This window comes from Salvelinus fontinalis, chromosome 28 (assembly GCF_029448725.1).
Source record: "Salvelinus fontinalis isolate EN_2023a chromosome 28, ASM2944872v1, whole genome shotgun sequence".
Taxonomy (NCBI): Eukaryota; Metazoa; Chordata; class Actinopteri; order Salmoniformes; family Salmonidae; genus Salvelinus; species Salvelinus fontinalis.
Window position 1 is genome coordinate 18,073,619 of NC_074692.1, and position 19,504 is coordinate 18,093,122.

General features: G+C 45.4%; 1 protein-coding gene across 1 annotated transcript in view; it reads right to left on the reverse strand.

The window, feature by feature from the left end:
• LOC129825905 (versican core protein-like) overlaps positions 1-19,504 on the reverse strand; it is a 79,625-nt gene that overhangs the window by 10,556 nt on the left and 49,565 nt on the right. Inside the window, exons 7-10 of the mRNA XM_055886015.1 lie at positions 6,519-6,632; positions 6,113-6,226; positions 1,899-2,057; positions 1,364-1,446 (exon numbers count right to left, since the gene is read on the reverse strand). Of these exons, the coding sequence (XP_055741990.1) occupies positions 1,364-1,446; positions 1,899-2,057; positions 6,113-6,226; positions 6,519-6,632 (470 nt within the window). The remainder of the gene's footprint in view (positions 1-1,363; positions 1,447-1,898; positions 2,058-6,112; positions 6,227-6,518; positions 6,633-19,504) is intronic.

Below are 19,504 nucleotides of genomic sequence, written 5' to 3' on the forward strand. Positions count from 1 at the left end.
CCTTTTAAAATGATAAACTTGGATTAGCTAACACAACGTGCCATTGGAACACAGGAGTGATGGTTGCTGATAATGGGCCTCTGTACGCCTATGTAGATATTCCATAAAAAATCTGCCGTTTCGAGCTACAATAGTCATTTACAACATTAACAACGTCTACACTGTATTTCTGATCAATTTGATGTTATTTTAATTGATAAATAATGTGCTTTTCTTTCAAAAACAAGGACGTTTCTAAGTGACCCCAAACTTTTGAAATGTAGTGTACATCTAATGTGCTTTGTTCTTCTTCTTATGCAAGAGATTATTTAATACAAGTTATGTTAATACACTCTCTGCTCCCAGATAAAGTCGAGATACAGTAAAGCTGACCACCCACCCAGGCCCACTACCCTACCCCTTCTCTCTCTTTGCTGCCGTGCACAGGTGCCGCCCATCTGTGTGTCTGGCTGCTGGTTGGTGGCCCTTCCCCCGGGTGCCTGCTGTGCTTCCCGAGGAGAGGGAGGAGAGGGGGAGGCCTGGACCTGTCTGTGCCTGTCAGCTCCTCTCTATTCCGCATCACTGACACCTTCATTCCTATCTCTCTCAGCTGAGAGGGGATCCTGCTGCAAACGGACACAACTTATCTCCTGCCCCCCAGGCGCTCTCTGTCCTTCCCCCTTCCACCCTCCCCCTCTCCACTGGTGATGGTGGGCTCTTATCTTTGAAGTGGAGAGTTCATCTGTATTACGTAGCTGAAAGTAGTAATTAACCACTTTCCTGTTTAGTGAGGGGAATCTGGAGTAAGTTTACACAGCCATAAACAAACACACTTCCACTTGTGCAGACGCATAACGCTACACACCGCTACACACCGCTGCACACTATTTTTTATTGTTCAAGTTTGTGAATGACAGAGATTGTTGTCAATGAGTGGCACCCAATGTCACTGGACATGTAGTGTAGCGTGACACCAAGCCAGTGCGCTCGTCCAACAGGGTGTCGAGGACAAAGTAGTGTACATCATGAGAAAGGGACCACAGTGAGTTTATTTTTTCACTACTTCAGGATAAAAAAAAAAATGTAACCTTTCTTTAACTAGGCAAGTCAGTTAAGAACAAATTCTTATTCACAATGACGGCCTACACCGGACAATCCCGGACAACGCTGTGCCAATTGTACGCCGCCCTATGGGACTCCCAATCACAGCCGGTTGTGATACAGCCTGGATTCGAACCAGGGTGTCTGAAGTAATGCTGATTAGCAGTGCCTTAGACCACTGCGCCACTCGGGTGATGGCCACCCAGATGATGGTGTCAGCAACATAATTAACAGGATTCAACACGGTTTACTGAGGCTAAAAACTGTGAGAACCCCTTCTTACCAATGGCATGCTGTCGGTCCAGCGGAAGTCATTATCGTACATCTTATCGTTCAGGCCGATCCATTGGTAGTCCTGTCCAAGACCTGGTGGGCACGGCACAATGAAACACAGGAGGTCAATGATTTGATTCCACTGCCTTATTAGGCGTATTTCAGTCCCTCCATAAACACAGAGAGGCATTTTTAAATACATGCCTGCCTCCATTCTCTCTCTCTCTCTCTCTCTCTCTCTCTCTCTCTCTCTCTCTCTCTCTCGCTCTCTCTCTCTCTCTCTCTCTCTCTCTCTCTCTCTCTCTCTTTTCCTGGAAATCCGTTCCAGATGTAGGATAATCCTACTATTGGCCGCTACCTTGCAGGGGTTGTGCCTTAAGAGGTATACTGTCTGTGACACGCCGTAGAAGTAACTTACAGATTGTTAATACGGTGTTATTGAGCGTTCTTCTCTGCAAGAGTGTCTGTCTGCTTGCCTGAACTATTAGTTTGTGTGCAACTAATGGCGTTGTTTGTGTGTCGTGCATGTGTGATATCACACTTACGGTTGACAAACTGCTGCTCGTCATGGGAGAGAATGCTGGTGAGGTGTGCCCCCTGTACCCGACACTCCTTCTCCGCTGTGTCCCAGTTCCTCCTCTGGGGGGTGTACTTGTAGCAGTGTCCCTGGAATTTATGCCAGCCGTAGTCACATGCCTGAGTGTCTGAGAGAGAGAGCGAGAGAGAGAGAGAGAGAGAGAGAGAGAGAGAGAGAGAGAGAGAGAGAGAGGTAATATGATTAGTAGATATAAAGGTTACACATATTCCAATACCCTTTCACTATTATTTCACAGAAAAATAGAATCTGCCTTAAAGAATTAAGAATGTCCAATCTGTCCAACACCTGTAAGAGCCTAGTCCTATCTGCATGTTTATCTTTGTTTGTTACTAATCCTCCAGTGCATAACAAATAGATTAAGGAGATATTTGGGAGAAAGACAGAGAGCAGGGTACTGTGTGTCTGGCCCTGTTGCTATCTCGGACACACTAATTAGAGCTATCGCTCTCACTGTATTTCCCTATCTCAGGGTCAGGATATGGCTGCTGCCTCCTTCACCCCCCAGCACCACTAAACGAGTGGGGAGGTCAAACAAAGAAAGACACTTAGGGTCTACAACAGCAGGAGTATCACACTAACAGCCTGGATAGGTGTGTGTACTGGATATTCCCCACATCTCAGGTCAATGCTAAACTATTTAAGGTTATTATTCTTATCATAGCTAATTAAAAGTGAAATACTAAGACTAGGATTTTGGAATGTAATTTAAATAGCTCTGCAAGGTGACTGCATATATATATATATATATATATATATATATATATATATATATATATATGTATATGTATATATATATATATATATATATATATATATATATAGATATATATATATATATATATATATATATATATATATATATATATATATAGCTTTTTTAAATTTATATAATTCTGCAAGGATACTGCATATATGGATAATTATGTTGGGAAACTCCTGACTTGGTACCAATTAATATTATATAATATACACTGCTCAAAAAAATAAAGGGAACACTTAAACAACACAATGTAACTCCAAGTCAATCACACTTCTGTGAAATCAAAACTGTCCACTTAGGAAGCAACACTGATTGACAATAAATTTCACATGCTGTTGTGCAAATGGAATAGACAAAAGGTGGAAATTATAGGCAATTAGCAAGACACCCCCAAAAAAGGAGTGATTCTGCATTTGGTGACCACACACCATTTCTCAGTTCCTATGCTTCCTGGCTGATGTTTTGGTCACTTTTGAATGCTGGCGGTGCTTTCACTCTAGTGGTAGCATGAGACGGAGTCTACAACCCACACAAGTGGCTCAGGTAGTGCAGTTCATCCAGGATGGCACATCAATACGAGCTGTGGCAAAAAGGTTCGCTGTGTCTGTCAGCGTAGTGTCCAGAGCATGGAGGCGCTACCAGGAGACAGGCCAGTACATCAGGAGACGTGGAGGAGGCCGTAGGAGGGCAACAACCCAGCAGCAGGACCGCTACCTCCGCCTTTGTGCAAGGAGGTGCACTGCCAGAGCCCTGCAAAATGACCTCCAGCAGGCCACAAATGTGCATGTGTCAGCATATGGTCTCACAAGGGGTCTGAGGATCTCATCACGGTACCTATTGGCAGTCAGGCTACCTCTGGCGAGCACATGGAGGGCTGTGCGGCCCCACAAAGAAATGCCACCCCACACCATGACTGACCCATCGCCAAACCGGTCATGCTGGAGGATGTTGCAGGCAGCAGAACGTTCTCCACTGCGTCTCCAGACTCTGTCACGTCTGTCACATGTGCTCATGTGCTCAGTGTAAACCTGCTTTCATCTGTGAAGAGCACAGGGCGCCACTGGCGAATTTGCCAATCTTGGTGTTCTCTGGCAAATGCCAAACGTCCTGCACGGTGTTGGGCTGTAAGCACAACCCCCACCTGTGGACGTCAGGCCCTCATACCACCCTCATGGAGTCTGTTTCTGACCATTTGAGCAGACACGTGCACATTTGTGGCCTGCTGGAGGTCATTTTGCAGGGCTCTGGCACTGCTCCTCCTAATCCTCCTTGCACAAAGGCGGAGGTAGCGGTCCTGCTGCTGGGTTGTTGCCCTCCTACGGCCTCCTCCACGTCTCCTGATGTACTGGCCTGTCTCCTGGTAGCGCCTCCATGCTCTGGACACTACGCTGACAGACACAGCAAACCTTTTTGCCACAGCTTGCATTGATGTGCCATCCTGGATGAACTGCACTAACTGAGCCACTTGTTTGGGTTGTAGACTCCGTCTCATGCTACCACTAGAGTGAGAGCACCGCCAGCATTCAAAAGTGACCAAAACATCAGCCAGGAAGCATAGGAACTGAGAAGTGGTCTGTGATCACCACCTGCAGAATCACTCCTTTTTTGGGGGTGTCTTGCTAATTGCCTATAATTTCCACCTTTTGTCTATTCCATTTGCACAACAGCATGTGAAATTTATTGTCAATCAGTGTTGCTTGCTAAGTGGACAGTTTGATTTCACAGAAGTGTGATTCACTTGGAGTTACATTGTGTTGTTTAAGTGTTCCCTTTATTTTTGTTGAGCAGTGTAGTTGAGCATCAGCTGGCAATTCCTAATATAGATTACCATCAGCTGGCGATTCCTACAGCAGTTACTGTGCCTGGAACCAAGCCAGGGGTTTCCCAAAATAAGAATCTAAGTATGAAGCATCACACATTCAGCTATCAATCCCCTCAGTTTCGAACAGACACACCGGAAGAATAACATCTCCTAACCTCATTACATAAGGGCTGCATTAACACAGGCAGCCCAATTCTGATCTTTTTTATACTTATTAGGCTTTTGGTCAGCTCTGAAAAAGATCTGATGTGACTGGTCCAAAAACAATTTGTGGAAAAAAAGATTGGGCTGCCTGTGTAAGCACAGCCCTTTGGTAGCCTACACTAGTGGTTATCTGTGTATCTTTTTCACTATCAGATTTCATTAACCATTTTGATCGTAACCCTGTCATGATGCAATCGTGTGTGTGTGTGTGTGTGTGTGTGTGTGTGTGTGTGTGTGTGTGTGTGTGTGTGTGTGTTGTGTGTTTGTGTGTACTACTGTGACACGTCTATTTACTATTTACTCTCTCTTGTCGTGATTACTCCCTCGATACAGCTGTAGAACCCTACGGATTAATCGTGACCTTTTCTCTGTTTGTCCACCCTTACTGTTTCTCCTCTGGCACGAGACCCTTAGAAAACAGCTGGGTCTTAGCACACAGGATCCGTCCCTGGCTCGCTGATGAGTGAAGGCAGCAACATTCGAGGTGTGGTCGGGACAAACTGGCCCATCTGGATAATGCCCTTGGTCAACACACTTAAGGCCAGGGATTGATTGCATCGTTGTTGAGCTGATTAAGACTAGCACACCTGTACTGGTAAATTCCTTCACAGCTTGACCGGTGTGGGTATCAACCAAATGTCTGTGATTTCTTTATTAGGCCACTGTGTTTCCAGTCATGTGGAATTTGTAGAGACTGTAGCCCCTGGCAATGTGTTTAGTAACACTACCCTATATCTTAATAGTATGAGTGCCTGAGGCCGACACTAAGGCCTGTAAAATGTGGATGTCCTGAAGACATAAATAAAGATGTTTATGACTCAGAGACTGTCTGTGAGTGGAAGCAGCAGGTGTTACGGAGAAGGCACTGAATGGAGCTGTACTGTGAGTTGGGAGGTGACCATCACATTTCTACTCTAACTCCAGTGTTTTAATGACTCAGGCTCATCGTCTCACTCTATTTCCCAGGGGCTCAGGTAACTGATCACATATTAAGATAGATCACACATACACACACACACAATCTGGAGATACGTCACTTTTCTCCAACAACGCCAAATGTCTTTCCTCTGTTTCCTAAATTCAATGATCTGTGATGTATTTTTGTGTGAATTAGAAACCAGCGATAGAGCACCTTGAGCCATTGCTACGAACAATGACGTAGTTTATTTTACTATGTCATATTCTCCCTTGTACGTACAAGTGCTCTAATGTGTGGATACACTGTAGGTCAGACATAAAAACATTTAAAAAAAGGTTAGCTGGAAGCCTGAAACAACCTAAAACCAATATCTTATCAAATGATTTGATTCAGCTGATATGTTCGACAGGGAGAGGATCATACTGACAGATCCCATGGAAATTGTAACAAACATACCTTCATCACAATAGAATCCAGCATAGCTTGGGAGGCAAACACAGGTGAAGGAATTCAGGCCGTCAATGCAGGTACCTCCATTGCGACAGGGGTTGGATTGACATTCATCAATGTCTGAAAATTATTTTTGAAATAACATGGGTAGATTACACTGCATAGGAAAACAAAAAAACATGGAGGGGGGGGGCAAATACATATTTCTGAAGTACTCTATGAATCCAAATATTATACAGATCCTACCATTCGTCAAATTTTGGCACATGGCTAATGCACCCAACGCTACACCAGTAAGCCACCAAAATGTGTCTTCTTTAAAATGTATTTCATTAGCATATTGACAACTGATCATCACACTCTAAAAAAAACGCTTAGTCCACCACTGACTAAAAAAACATTCTTGGCATACCTGTCTCACAACGATCTCCACTGTAGCCAGGGGCACAGCTGCAAGATTGGAAACTTCCGCTTCTGTAGCAAGAGCCCCCATTCAGACACATGTTCTCAGCGCAGGAGTGGATGCCTGTGGTTTAGAATAGGAGTAAAACGAGAAAAACAAACACTCAAATGATTTCACATTCTAGAGAAGACAAATGTTAAATGACAAATGTTAAAACGTTTGATATGATGATATTATTTCCATAACACACAATAGCATTGTATTATTGACCAACATTTATTAAATGACATACCTGCAATCTCAACTGTCTCACCAACAGTCATGTGGCCCAAATCCATTCCAGTCTCAGCTGAAGTGATAGTTTCCACTACCTTGATGGGGGGTTCACCCTCGACTAATGTAGGTCCTGATACATTATCGTAGTCCACACTTTCCTCCTCCTCAGACACAGATGAAGGAGTGCTTTGGATCATAGAGACGGATTCTGTCCGGCTCGGTGTTTCAGCTGGCGATACAGTTGTGTACTCTGGCATTTCCCACATTGGCATCTTAGTGGCAGGAGTAACAACGTCAGAAGCCGTCTTTCCTCCGGGACTGCTCTCAGAACCCGCTGACTCAATTTCAGCCCTAGGATGCGCGAGAGAGGGTGAACCAGTGATGGCGGTTGCAAGTTCTGTCTGAGTAACAGAGCGGGATGGGGTGGTCTCCTCTGTTGTGTCACTCTCTGGCTTTACAGCGGAAACTTTGGTCACCTTTTTCTCCAAGCTGCTTCCTGAGCTGCTTTCTGAGCTGGAGGAGGCCAATACTGACTGAGTCACAGATGGGTTTGACTCTTCCTCTGAGCTGCTCGATGAACTGCTCTCTGAGCTTGATGATGCACTCTCAATCTTCGTTGTCTTTGTTGGGACAGTGCTGAGCGCGGTTGCTTCTACCTCAGGTGTTGTGGTGGTTTCAATGAGGGAAGGTTTAGACTCAACCTGTATGGGCTCTGTAATACTTTCATAGTCCACCTCTTCATCAATGTCTGTCGTTGGTGTTCTATACACTTTAGTTTCTAACACTTTCTCAGTTAGAGGAGAGCCAATGGCAGAAATGGCTGTTTCTTCGACCTCAGCCTCTTGTTCGAAGCTGTCTCCTGCACTAGGAGAAGCATCCTCTGTCGTAGGTACCTGGCTTGAAGCTTCAACTTGTTCCTCTTCCTCTGATGTAGATAGTACAGCATCAGTCTTCACTGGAGAGGCAGTGGAGACTAAATTTGATTCGGAGCTCTGTGCGGGTGTTGTTATAGTGTCAACAGACTGGCTTGAATCTTCCTCAGGCAGCATGGGTCTGGTTGTGGGCATTGCCGTTTCCTCAGAAAATATGTCAGGTTGGGAACGATGGGTAAATGCAATCTCAGACAGGGCCTCTTGGAGCAAAGCCTCAGGTGTTGTCAGGTCTGGTTTGTGGGAAAATGTTGTGACAAACTGGATCATCACATTGGCCTCCGTGGTCACCTTAGTGGAATGGACAGAGACAATTGGAGGGGCTGTACTAGCCAGGAGAGGGGCTTCTGTTGCAAAACCATCTGCGGTGAAACCCTCACTTGTCTGGTCCCCTGAGCTCTTGTCATCTGTAAAAGGTAAGACGGAGCTGGTTTCAGTATCATCAATAACTGACGGTTTGTCAGAGCCTGCTGGTCTCTCTGTTTGCTCAGTGACTTCACTCTCTGCTGTTACAGTTTCCTGTGAAGATACTGTAGCTTTCTCAGTGCTATACAGAGAAGAAACTGTAGTAGTTGGTGAGTCTTTGGTAAACCTATGAGGAGTCTGGTCACCTGAGCTCTCCTCATCTGTATCAAGTAGGACTGAGCTCCCAGTGCTTTCCATTGGACTGGAAACACCCGATGGCTGTTCTATGCTTGTTGATTCCGTCTGTTTTGTTTCTTCACTATCAGCAGTTATTTCAGCAGAGGCGAGGTCACTCATTGAGTCGGGTTTCACTGTGCTGTACAGAGAAGACACTTTTGTAGGTGCCATATTTTCACTATCTGCTCTTGTGGTCATTACGTGTGGCATTGCTGTGGTTGTTACTTGTTCAGTGGCAGACTCTTTGATAGACATATCAGGGGTTTGATCACCTGAACTATTTTTGTCTGTAGAGGAGAGAACTGGGCTTGTCTCTGTCTCATCAATAACAGGAGTAGACGATGGCTGTTTTGAGCCTGATGGCCTCTCTGTTTCTTCTGTGACTTCCGTCTCTGCTGTTACAGTTGCATGTGAAGATATTGTAGGTTTCCCAGTGCTATACAGAGATGAAGCTAACGTTGTGACAGACTCTTTGGTAAACATATCAGGAGTCTGGTCACCTGAACTCTCCTCAATTGTATCAGGTAGGACTGAGTTCACAGTGCTTTTCATTGAACTGGGAAAGTCTGATGGCTGTTCTGTGCTGGTTGATTCCGTCTGTTCTGTTTGTTCACCATCACCAGTTATTTTAGCAGAGGTGAGGGCACTTGCATATTCAGAGACTGGTGATGTGGATGTCTGCAATGGCTTGGCTGTGCTACTGTGCACATGAGCGTCTGTTTCAAGAGACTCCTGGGTGGCCATTGGAGTCGTCTCGTCTACAGGACTATCTTCATCTGTTGATCCTGTTTCTGTGTCATCAACACTTGGAGTAAAAGACTCCTCAGTGTCGGATTGTTTTTCAGTATGATCAATAGCAGAACTCGCTTCTGGTGATTTTTTTGTTGTCATTACATATAGGCCTGGGCTCGCCTCTGCCTCATCAATAACAGGAGTAACTCCTGGTCCCTCGGTTTGGTCTGTGGCTTCAGTCTCTGTTGTTACCGATTCTTGTAATAATGTTGTGAGTTTCTCTGTGCTAAACAGAGAAAAAACTGTGCTTGTTGTAGTTGCATACTCTTTGGTAAACATAGCAGGTGTCTGATCACCTGAGATCTCTTTATCGACGGAGGTGAGGACTGAACTTGTGTCAGGGGCAGTGCTGACAGCTGTAGGTTCTCCCTCTGGTTTTGTGGTTGTTTGAAGAGCAGGTTCAGATTTAACCTGTAAGAGATCTGGAATATTTTCATAGTCCGCCTCTTCCTCAATGTCTGGCAAAGCAGATGATACCGCAGCGGAAGCAGGTGTACTGTACACCGCATTGGCATTGTCCGTGACTAGTGTAACAATATACCCGGTCGCTTCCTCCTTTATAGAGATACTGGTGGGAATGCAAGTCCTGTTGACCTCACTATCTTGTTCTGAGCTGACCTCTGTATCAGTAGAAACTCTCTCTGTTGTAAGTCCCTGGCTTGAAGATTCAACTTCTGATTTAAATGGTATTGCTGTAGAAGCCGTGGCAACAAAAGGTGATTCTGAGCCCTGTGCAGGTGTGGTTACAGTGTCAATGGAGTCCCTTGAATCGACCTCAAGCAACATGGGACTCGTGGTGGCCTCTGCAGTTTTTTCAGATGAGACGTCAGTGAGAGGATGTTGGGTAAATGCAATCTCAGACCTGGCCTGATGGAAAGATTTCCCAGGCTTTGTCATGTCCACCTCGGGCACAGAGGCTGTGACAAACTGGACCACCACATCAGGCATTACAGATGGCTCAACAGTGGAATGGACAGACAAACTCAGCTGGGAGTAAGCTTTCTCTGTGTTCTCAGTGCTAAACGGAGACAACACTGTCGTAGATGTAGTCTTTTCACTCTCTGCTGTTGCTTTTTCGGGTGACCTTGTTGCGGCTGTTGCCAGCTCCATTTTCACAGTACTGTCAAATGGAGAAACTGTGGTAGTTGCAGACTCTTTGGCAAACATATTAGAGGTCAGCTCACCTGAGCTCTCTTCGTTTGCAGAGGTTATATCCGAAATGGAAGCCACTGAAGGTTTCTCAGTGCTGTAGAGAGAAGAAGCTGAAGTTATAGCAGTCCTTGCAGTCTCATCTGTCACAGTTTCATTTGACGATGTTATTACTTGTCCTGGTGTCTCAGTGCTAAACAGAGAAGAACCTGTAGTTGTGGCTGTAATTTGTTCCCTTACAGTAACAGACTCCTTGGAAAACATTTCAGGGGTCAGATCATCAGTGCTCTCTTCATGCATGGAAGTTATTTCTGAAACGGACACCCCTGATGGTGTCTCTGTGCTATATAGAGAAGAAGCTGAAGTTGTAGCAGTCCTTGCAGTCTCATCTGTTACAGTTTCACGTGACATTGTTGTTACTTGTAAGGGTTCCTCGGTGCTAAACAGAGAAGAAACTGTAGCTGTAGCAGTCTTTTCACTCTCTGCTGTTGCAGTTTCCTGTGACGCTGTGGTAGGTTTCTTAGTGCTATCCAGGTAGGAAGCTGTAGTTACAGAGTCTTTGGTAAACATATCAAGGGTCTGGTCACCAGAGCTTTCTTCATCTGTAGAGGTTAAATCGGAAATGGAAGCTACTGATGATTTATCTGTGCTATACGGAGAGGATGTGGTTTCAGAGGGTTTGGATGTCCAAGTTGTCATTTCCTCCCCAGAGATGCCCTCCTCTGAGAATGAAGGTACTGGAGTTGTAACCTCTGTCACTTCACCCTTCTTAGTAGCTGTTGAGCTCGTGTCTGAGGTGGGAGTTGTGGTTTGGGAGGTCTCCACTACAGAGGCGGAGGTTCCAGAGCCTTCAGAGTCGTCATCCCCTGAAAACCCATCAACAGGGAGTGGACTGGTTGATATCACAGTCTCTCTGTCTTCCTCATTGGACACTGACGTCTGTTGTGTAGCAGCGGCAGACACCACGCTGGATTGCATGGAACTAGATAAAGTTGTTGTGTTCTCCACTTCAGAATCCTCATCAGATGGGCCTCCTCCTGCAGAATCAATACTCTTAGAAGAAGGGGTGGTGGATAATTCCATCTCATCTGTCAGGAATTCATCATGCTCACTGCTAACTGTGGTCTGTGTGCTTGCATCTATGGGGTGAGTTGATGCATGGGAGGATACAGGGGCAGAAGGATTAGTCTCTGTATTGGACTCCTCTTCAGTGTCACCATCTCTGGAGAACTCATTAACAAATATATATGGTGTGGTGAAGGCCGTCTGAGAGCTGGACTCTGTGAAAACAGTTGTGGCTTGCGTGGTTTGAGCTACAGTGGACATGACCTCTGAACTAGATGCCTCAACATACTCTATAGATGATGTGGTGGTGGTTATTACAGTCTCTGAATCTTCAACTTTTGTAGAGCTGCTTGTCGTCTCAGCACTTGCCTCTGCAGATATATTTACGGAGGTGACTGATGGGATTTGTGATGTAGCCAGACTCGTTGGGTCAATTGTGGAAGAAGAGTAGTAATCGGTCCCAGACCCTTCAGGTTCCTCTGTCATTGCAATGGAGGAGTGTGGTGTCATGGTAAGGGCTGTGACTCCCCCTGCTTCCTCTGCAAAGACGGTGGGGTGGAATTGTGAGGAGGGGTCCACCATTGTCACAGTATCAGCGTCAATCATTGTGTCATCTTTAGTGATAATCTCAGCGGTTGTGGTCATGCTGTCCACAACAGTGGAGAACAGTTCGTCCTCGTCTTGGGCCTCTTCTGTAAATATGATAACTGGGCTTGTCGGTGGTTTTGTACCATGCAGCACCATGGTGGGGTTCTGGTCAGTTTTGGTTTGGCTGCTGGTTGAGGTGATGATCATAACCTGCTGGTCAGTAACACCCTGATAGATAATAGAGGGGATGGCAGTGGATATGGGTGACTGTGAACCAGAAGGCGCGGTTGTATGGTCTCTGACAGTGGTGTGGTCCCTTGCTACAGTGTGGTCTCCAGTGGTTAAACGATCACTCGTTGTATGGACTCTCATTGTAGTATGGTCTCTTTTGGTTGTATGGAATTGGTGTGTTGTATGGTCACTCATAGTTGTACGATCACTCAGAGTAACAGTAACAGGGGGCAGTGTAGCCTCAGGAAAGATGGTGGTTTCTGTGTCTGGGCTGATGTGACCTTCCTCATCTGGGCCTGGTGTGCTTGACACAATGGATTCTGTTTGGCCTGTTGCCTCGCTGAATGTGTCGCTCTCAGCTGATGGTTGTTGGTTGGTTGTGAATGCCATCCGTTTTGTTATGCCATCGACACCCGTTGTCTTGGGAGTGGTGTAGTCAGAGTGAGGTGATGTGGAAGTCTGAGAAGCTTGCATTATTGTTGACATTGGTGTGGTCATTACTTGTTCTGTTTTGACAGTACTGACAAGAGAGGACAATGTTGCAGTGACAGAATCTTTGGTCAACATATCATGGGTCTGATCACCTGAGCTTTCTTCGTCTGTAGAAGAGACTACTAAGCTTGTCTCTGTGTTAGGGAAAACTCTGAATATGGTAGATTCTCCCTCAGGTTTTGTGGTAGTTTGAACAGGTGAAGGTAAATAGTCCACCACTTCATCAATATCTGGCAACGTGGATGATGTGAAAGTGACGATAGTAACAAGTTGTTCTGAGCCTGATGTTTTCTCTGTAACTTCGCTCTCGCCTGTGGTCATTACAAATGGCAGTGCTGTGGTTGTCACTTGTTCTGCTTTGACAGTGCTGTACAATGAAGTAACAGTTGCAGTGACAGACTCTTGCGTGAACATATCAAGGGTAAGGTCACCAGAGCTCTCTTCATCCTTGGAGGTTAAATCTGAAATGGAATCAACTGATGTTTTGTCAGTGCTACACGGAGAAGAAGGTAAAGTTGGAGCAGTTCCTGCAGTCTCAGCTGTTGTTTCATTAGATGCTGTGGTCAGTATTTGTGTTGGCTTGTCAGTGCTGAACATTGAAGTTGCTGTAGTTGTAGTAGTCTTTTCACTCTCTGCTGTTGCAGTTTCCTGTGACGCGGTGGTAGGTTTCTTAGTGCTATCCAGGTAAGAAACTGTAGTTACAGAGTCTTTGGTAAACATATCAGGGGTCTGGTCACCAGAGCTTTCTTCATCTGTGCTGTATAGAGAAGAAACAGAAGTTGTAGCAGTCCTTGCAGTATCATATATTGCAATTTTATGTGACTTTATTGTCAATACTTTTCCTGGTTGCTCAGTGCTGAACAGAGAAGAAACTTGAGTCATGGATGTGACATGTTCTGTTTTGTCTGTGCTGTATACGGAATAAGCTTTTGCAGTGACAGACGCTTTGGTAAACATATCCGGAGTCTGGTCACCAGAGCTTGCTTTGTCTGTGAGCGTTACATCTGAAATGGAAGCAACTGACGGTTTATCTGTCACATCACTTTCCAGGGCCTGAGCTTTGCTAGACGTAACCTTTGTAGTTGTGCCAGATGATATAGTTACATTAAGCTCAACATCTGTTTCTTGGATTGTTTCAAGGCTGAAAGAAAATGTGTTAAAATCCTGCTTTGTCGTTGCTGTCCTAGACAGGGGAGGAGAAGTTGTGCTTGCAGGTTGCTGAGTAGACACGTCAGAGATGGCTTCACCTGAACTCACGTCCTCTGTCCCTTCAGCCTCACCTGTAGAGTCTATTGTCAAGTCCCCACTACCCTGCTCTGTGAAAGAGGCTGTGGAAGCCTCTGTTGTATTATCTGTGCTTGACATGGAAGGAGATTGGATTAATGTGGACTTCTGGGACCGTGTGAACTCTGTTGAAGATTCAACACGAGGTGTTTCAGGTGCGCTTTCAGTCAATCTGGTTTCAGTCTCATTGGTTGCAACAGTGAACTGGTCCTGTGGTTCAGTGGTGCTCTGCACTTGTGCCCCCACACCTGACTCTTCTGCTTGGATTTTCTCCTGGGCATCATCTGTTGGTGAGATTTCAGAGACCTCCATGTCTACATAAGTGAAGGAAGTGACAAAGGGTTTTGATGTGCTTGCTAGTCCAGTTGTTTGGTCCACAGATAGCTCCAGAGTTTCAACGTCTGCAGCGGGAGTGTATGAGGGTGTTTCATCTATTTCTTCTGTGGGTGTGATGACTGTTCCTACAGTTGTGCTTTGGAAGGGGTCACTGCTGATTATTGGGGAGGAAGATTTGGCCATCACAGCTTCTGACCCTAGTGATGTTGCAAATTCCTTGTTAAACATATCAGGTGTCAGGTCGCCAAAGCTCTCTTCATCTGTGAATGTGACCACTGAGGCCGCCGCATGTGAGTCAGCGCCAGCTGAATGTCCCTCGGTGCCTGTTAGTTCTTCTGTCTGTTCAATCCCCTTGGTTCCATCAGTTACATCTGTGCTTACTGATTTCGTAACCGTTGAGTCTGTTGAAGATGATGTAGTACGCAGTGGGGCTGTTGTAACAGCACATGTGTCATCACCTGAACTCTCATCCTTTTTACCCTCACTTTCTGAAGTAGAGGGTTCTGTGAAGTCTCCACTTCCCTGCTCAGACAATGAAGCAGTGGGTGATTGTATTGTCTCAGCTGTGCTAGTGGAGACAGGATATTGGGTTGACTTAGATGCTTGGCTGATCTGTGTTGACCGTGTTGAGGATGCAACACTTGGCTCATCAGATGTACTCTCTGTCTCATCTGTGGCTACAGTGAACTGGTCCTGTGGATTAGTGGAGGTCTCCATTGGTACCGCTTCACCTGAACCCTCTGGCTGAGTTGTATCTTGGTCATCCTCTGTAGTTGTGATTCCAAATCTCTCCATGTCTATGGGAATAGAGGTGCTGTGAGTAACCTGTGTTGAGGCCCCGGTTTGTTCTGTCACCTGTCCAGTTGATGTATGAGGAGTGGTATAACTACTGACAAACTCAATTATCGTAGCTTGCACCTTGCGAAACATATCAGGGGTCTGGTCACCAGAACTGTCTTCTTCTGTTGAGGTCACTGTTGGTCTTGCTGTAGTGTACGCACTAACTGACTCTGATGGGAATGCAGTTGTTGCAACAGATCCCTTGGTGAGAATCTCAGTCGATGCACCACTTGAGTTTATATCCTCTTCTGAAGTGAGGACGGCGATTGTCTCTGTTTCATCAATGACGAAAACAGCTGATGACATTTCTGAGCCCGTTGGTTCTTCTGGCTGTTCTGTTCCAACTGTACTATACACTGAAAGAAGAGGTGTTGCATCTGACTGTGCAGTAAACATATCGGGAGTCTGAACTCCTGAGATCTCCTCTGGGATGGTGCTCTCAACATGAGCAATGGTACCTGTGCTACGTAGAGAAGAAACTCTAGTAGCCGTAGCAATCACTTTACATTCTGCTGTTGCAGTTTCCTGTGACGCTGAAGTCATTACATGTCCTGGTTTCTCAGTGCTGAAGAGGGAAGTCGCAGATGTCTTTTCACTCTCTGCTGATGCAGTTCCCCGTGACGCCGTTGTAGGTTTCTCAGCGCTATACAGGGAAGAAGCTGCAATGATTGTAATCTTTGAAGTCTCAGCTGTTGCAGTTTCAAGGGATGCGGTAGTCACTCCTTGTCCCGGTTTCTCAGTGATGAACAGAGACGTTGCTGTAGTTGTGGCAGTCTTTTCACTCTCTGCTGTTGCAGTTTCCTGTGACGCTGTGGTCGGTTTCTCAGTGCTAAACAGAGAAGAAGCTGTGATGATTGTATTCTTTGAAGTCTCTGAGGTTGCAGTTTCATGGAATGCTGTAGTTACTAACTGTCCTGGTTTCTCAGTGCTGAATAGAGAGGACTCTGTGGTGGTTGCAGTGTCTTTGGTAAAAATATCAGGGTTCTGGTCACCTGAGCTCTCTTCGTCTTTGGAAATGAGGACTGAACTTGTGTCAGGGTTAGTGCTGACGATTATAGGTTCTCCCTCAGGTTTTGTGGTTGTTTGAATGGTAAATGGTATAGTTTCAACGAGTGGAGGCTCTACTCGTATGTCATAGTCCACATCTTCATCAATTTCTGGTGAAGTGGATGACGTGACAGTAATGGAAGCAAAATGTGTTGCTTCTGTGCTGTACAAAGAAGATGTAGGTGCTAAGGAAGACGTATTGGTAAACATTTCAGTTGTCTGGTCACCTGAGCTTTCTTCATCTGTAGAGATGAGGACTGAACTTGATTCTGTGTCACCAGTAATATGGGTAACAACATTGTTTTCTGTTACTTGTCTTGGTTTCTCTGTGCTATATAGAGATGAAGCTGCAGCAAGAGCCGTCTTTGAAGTCTCAGCTGTTGCAGATTCATGTGACGATGTAGACACTGTTTGGCTCGGTTTCTCTGTACTGAATAGAGAGGAGACTGTCGTAGTTGCAATTTCTTTGGTAAAAGTATCAAGGATTGAGCTTGTCTCTGTATCGCCAATGTTGGAAACACCTGATGTCTTCCCTGTTTGTCTAGTCGGTTCAGATTCTGTTATCTCAGTTAATGCTTCCTGTGAGGTGCCGATCACTGTAGCTGATGTCCCCATTGATTCCCATGTCTGATCTATCAGGGTAACGACGGGAGTCATTGGTGATTCTTGGGTAAAGATTTCAGTTGTGTCCGCTGAGCCCTCCTCTGTGAGGGTATAAATTAAAGCTGTTGTTTTTTCGACACTTGCAGTGACTGATGGGTGGACAGTTGCATCTGTTGTCTTTGTTGTAGCATCCAAAGAAGTGGCGGCAGTACCTGATGTGGCCGGGGACCCAAAAAGTGACACTGTTGATGCCCCGTTAGCATGTCCACTGGGTCCAACGGTTGTTGATTTAGTGGACACCTCATCCCTCATTGTGACTGGGCTGAACTTAGGAGATGCAGTTGTTACAGAAGCCATACCGGTGAACATTTCAGTTGTCTGACTGACTGGACTCTCTTCTTCTACTGATGTGAATCTTGTCTCTGCATCATCACTAACAGGAATAGATGTTGACTTAGAAGACTTTTCATCCTTCATTGTGACTGTGCTGACCAGAAGAGAGGCTTTTGTTGCAGAAGTCACACCGGTGAAAATGTCATGGGTCTGTTTACCTGAGGTCTCTTCATCTGTAGAAGTTATTACTGGAGATGCAATAGTAGTGCCTGCCATACCAGGAGTAACTGAGAGTGTATCTTTGCTTGAGGTTTCTACTTTCTGCTCAGTCACACCACTTATCACAATAGCTCCCTGTGTTGTGTATCTGCTGACTGAGTCTGATAGAGAGGGCATGGTTGTCTTGAGCATCTGAACAGTAGTGTACATTGGATACGCTGTTGTCACTGGAGTCTCTTTGGTGGACATCTCAGATGTCTCTTCATCTATAGACCTGACGGCTGAACTCGTCTCTGCATCATCAATAACTGGAGTTACTCTTCCTGTTTTCACTATCACTGTTGTCTCTGTATCAGGCTGTGTTGTGGTTGTTTCCAGCTCTGTTTTGATTGTGCTTGAAGCACTTTTTGTGGGGAATATATTAGGAGTCTGGTCACCTGAGCTCTCTGTAGTGGATGAAGAGGAAGTTGTTTCGGTGCCATCAGAAACAGGATAAACTGGAAGTTTTCCTGTGACTGTACTTTCTGCAATTCTTTCTGTGCTGTACTGAGAAGTTGCTGTGGTTGTAGTGATCTTTCCACTCTCTGCTGTTGCAGTTTCTTCTGATATTGGTGAAGGTTTCTCGGTTTTATACAGAGAAGAAGTTACAGAGATTGTAATATTTGAAATCTCAGCTGTTGCAGATTCCTTTGATACTGAAGTCGTTACATGTCCTGGTTTCTCAGCGCTGAACAGAGGATACACTCTGGTAATTGTGGTGTCTTTGGTAAGCATACAAGGTGTCTGATCACCTGAGCTCTCTTCTTCTGTGGAGGTGAGGACTGAACTTGTAACAGGGGTGGTGCTGACGGTTGTAGGATCACCCTCAGCTTTTGTGGTTGTTTGAACAGCGGAAGGTATAGATTCAAGAAGTGAAAGCTCTTCAGTAGTGTCATAGTCCACCACTTCAATAACATCTGGCAACGTGGATGATGTGACAGTAATGGAAACTAAACTCGTTGCTTCTGTTCTGTACAAAAAAGACGCAGGTGTCACGGAAGAAGTCTTTGTAAAAATCTCACTTGCTTTGTCACCTGAACTCTCTTCATCTGTAGTGGTTAAAGAGGAAGTTGTTTCTGTGCCATCAGAAACAGAAGTAACTGAAGGTTTATCTGTGGCTGTACTTTCTGCAGTTTTCTCTGTGCTGTAGAGAGATGTTGCTTCAGTTGTAGTGGTCTTTCCACTCTCTGCTGTTGCAGTTTCTCGTGACACTGTTGTAGGTTTCTCAGTGCTATACAAAGAATATGCTGCAGATATTGCCACCTTTGATGTCTCACCTGTTGCAGTTTCATGCGACAATGTCATCCCTACATGCCCTAGTGTCTCTGTACCGAACAGAGAGAATACGTTGGTGGTTGCAGTGGCTTTGGTAAACATATCAAGGATTGAGCTTGACTCTGTGCCATCAATAATGGGAACACCTGATGTCCTTCCTGTTTCTTTGGTTGGTTTAGATTCTGTTATCTCAGGTAATACTTCCTGTGAGGTGTCGATCACTGTAGCCGATGTCCCCATCGGTTCCCAAGTCTGATCCATGAGGGTAACTACGGGACTCATAGATGATTCTTGGGATGATTCTGTTGCAGTTTTATATGACGCTGTAATCCCTACAAGCCCTAGTTTCTCCGTACTGAATAGAGAGGACACTGTGGTAGTTGCAGTGTCTTTGGTAAAAATATCAGGGGTCTGATCGCCTGAGCTCTCCCCATCTGTAATGGTAAGTACTGATGCCATTGTCTGAACATCAGCACTCTCCTCACCAGTAGAGGAGATGACTGAGCTTGTCTCTGTGTGACCAGTAACAGGGGTACCTGAAGGTTTTTCTGCGTTGGTGTGCCTCTCTGGGACTTCTGCGACAGTCTCCACTGTTGCAGTGTCTTGTGACATTGTTGTTGTCTTTGTGCTATATACAGAAATAATTGTAGTAGTAGCGGTCTTAGTGTCAGCTGTTGCAGTTTCATGTGATGCTGTAGTCACTGCATGTTTTGGTTTCTCAGTACTAAACAGAGAATATTCTGTGGTTGCTGTAGTTACAGAGTCAGTGGAATCACTTGTCTGGTCACCTGAGCCCTCTTCATCTGTAGAGGAGATTACTGTGCTCGTCACTGCATCATCAATGCTAGGTGTAAC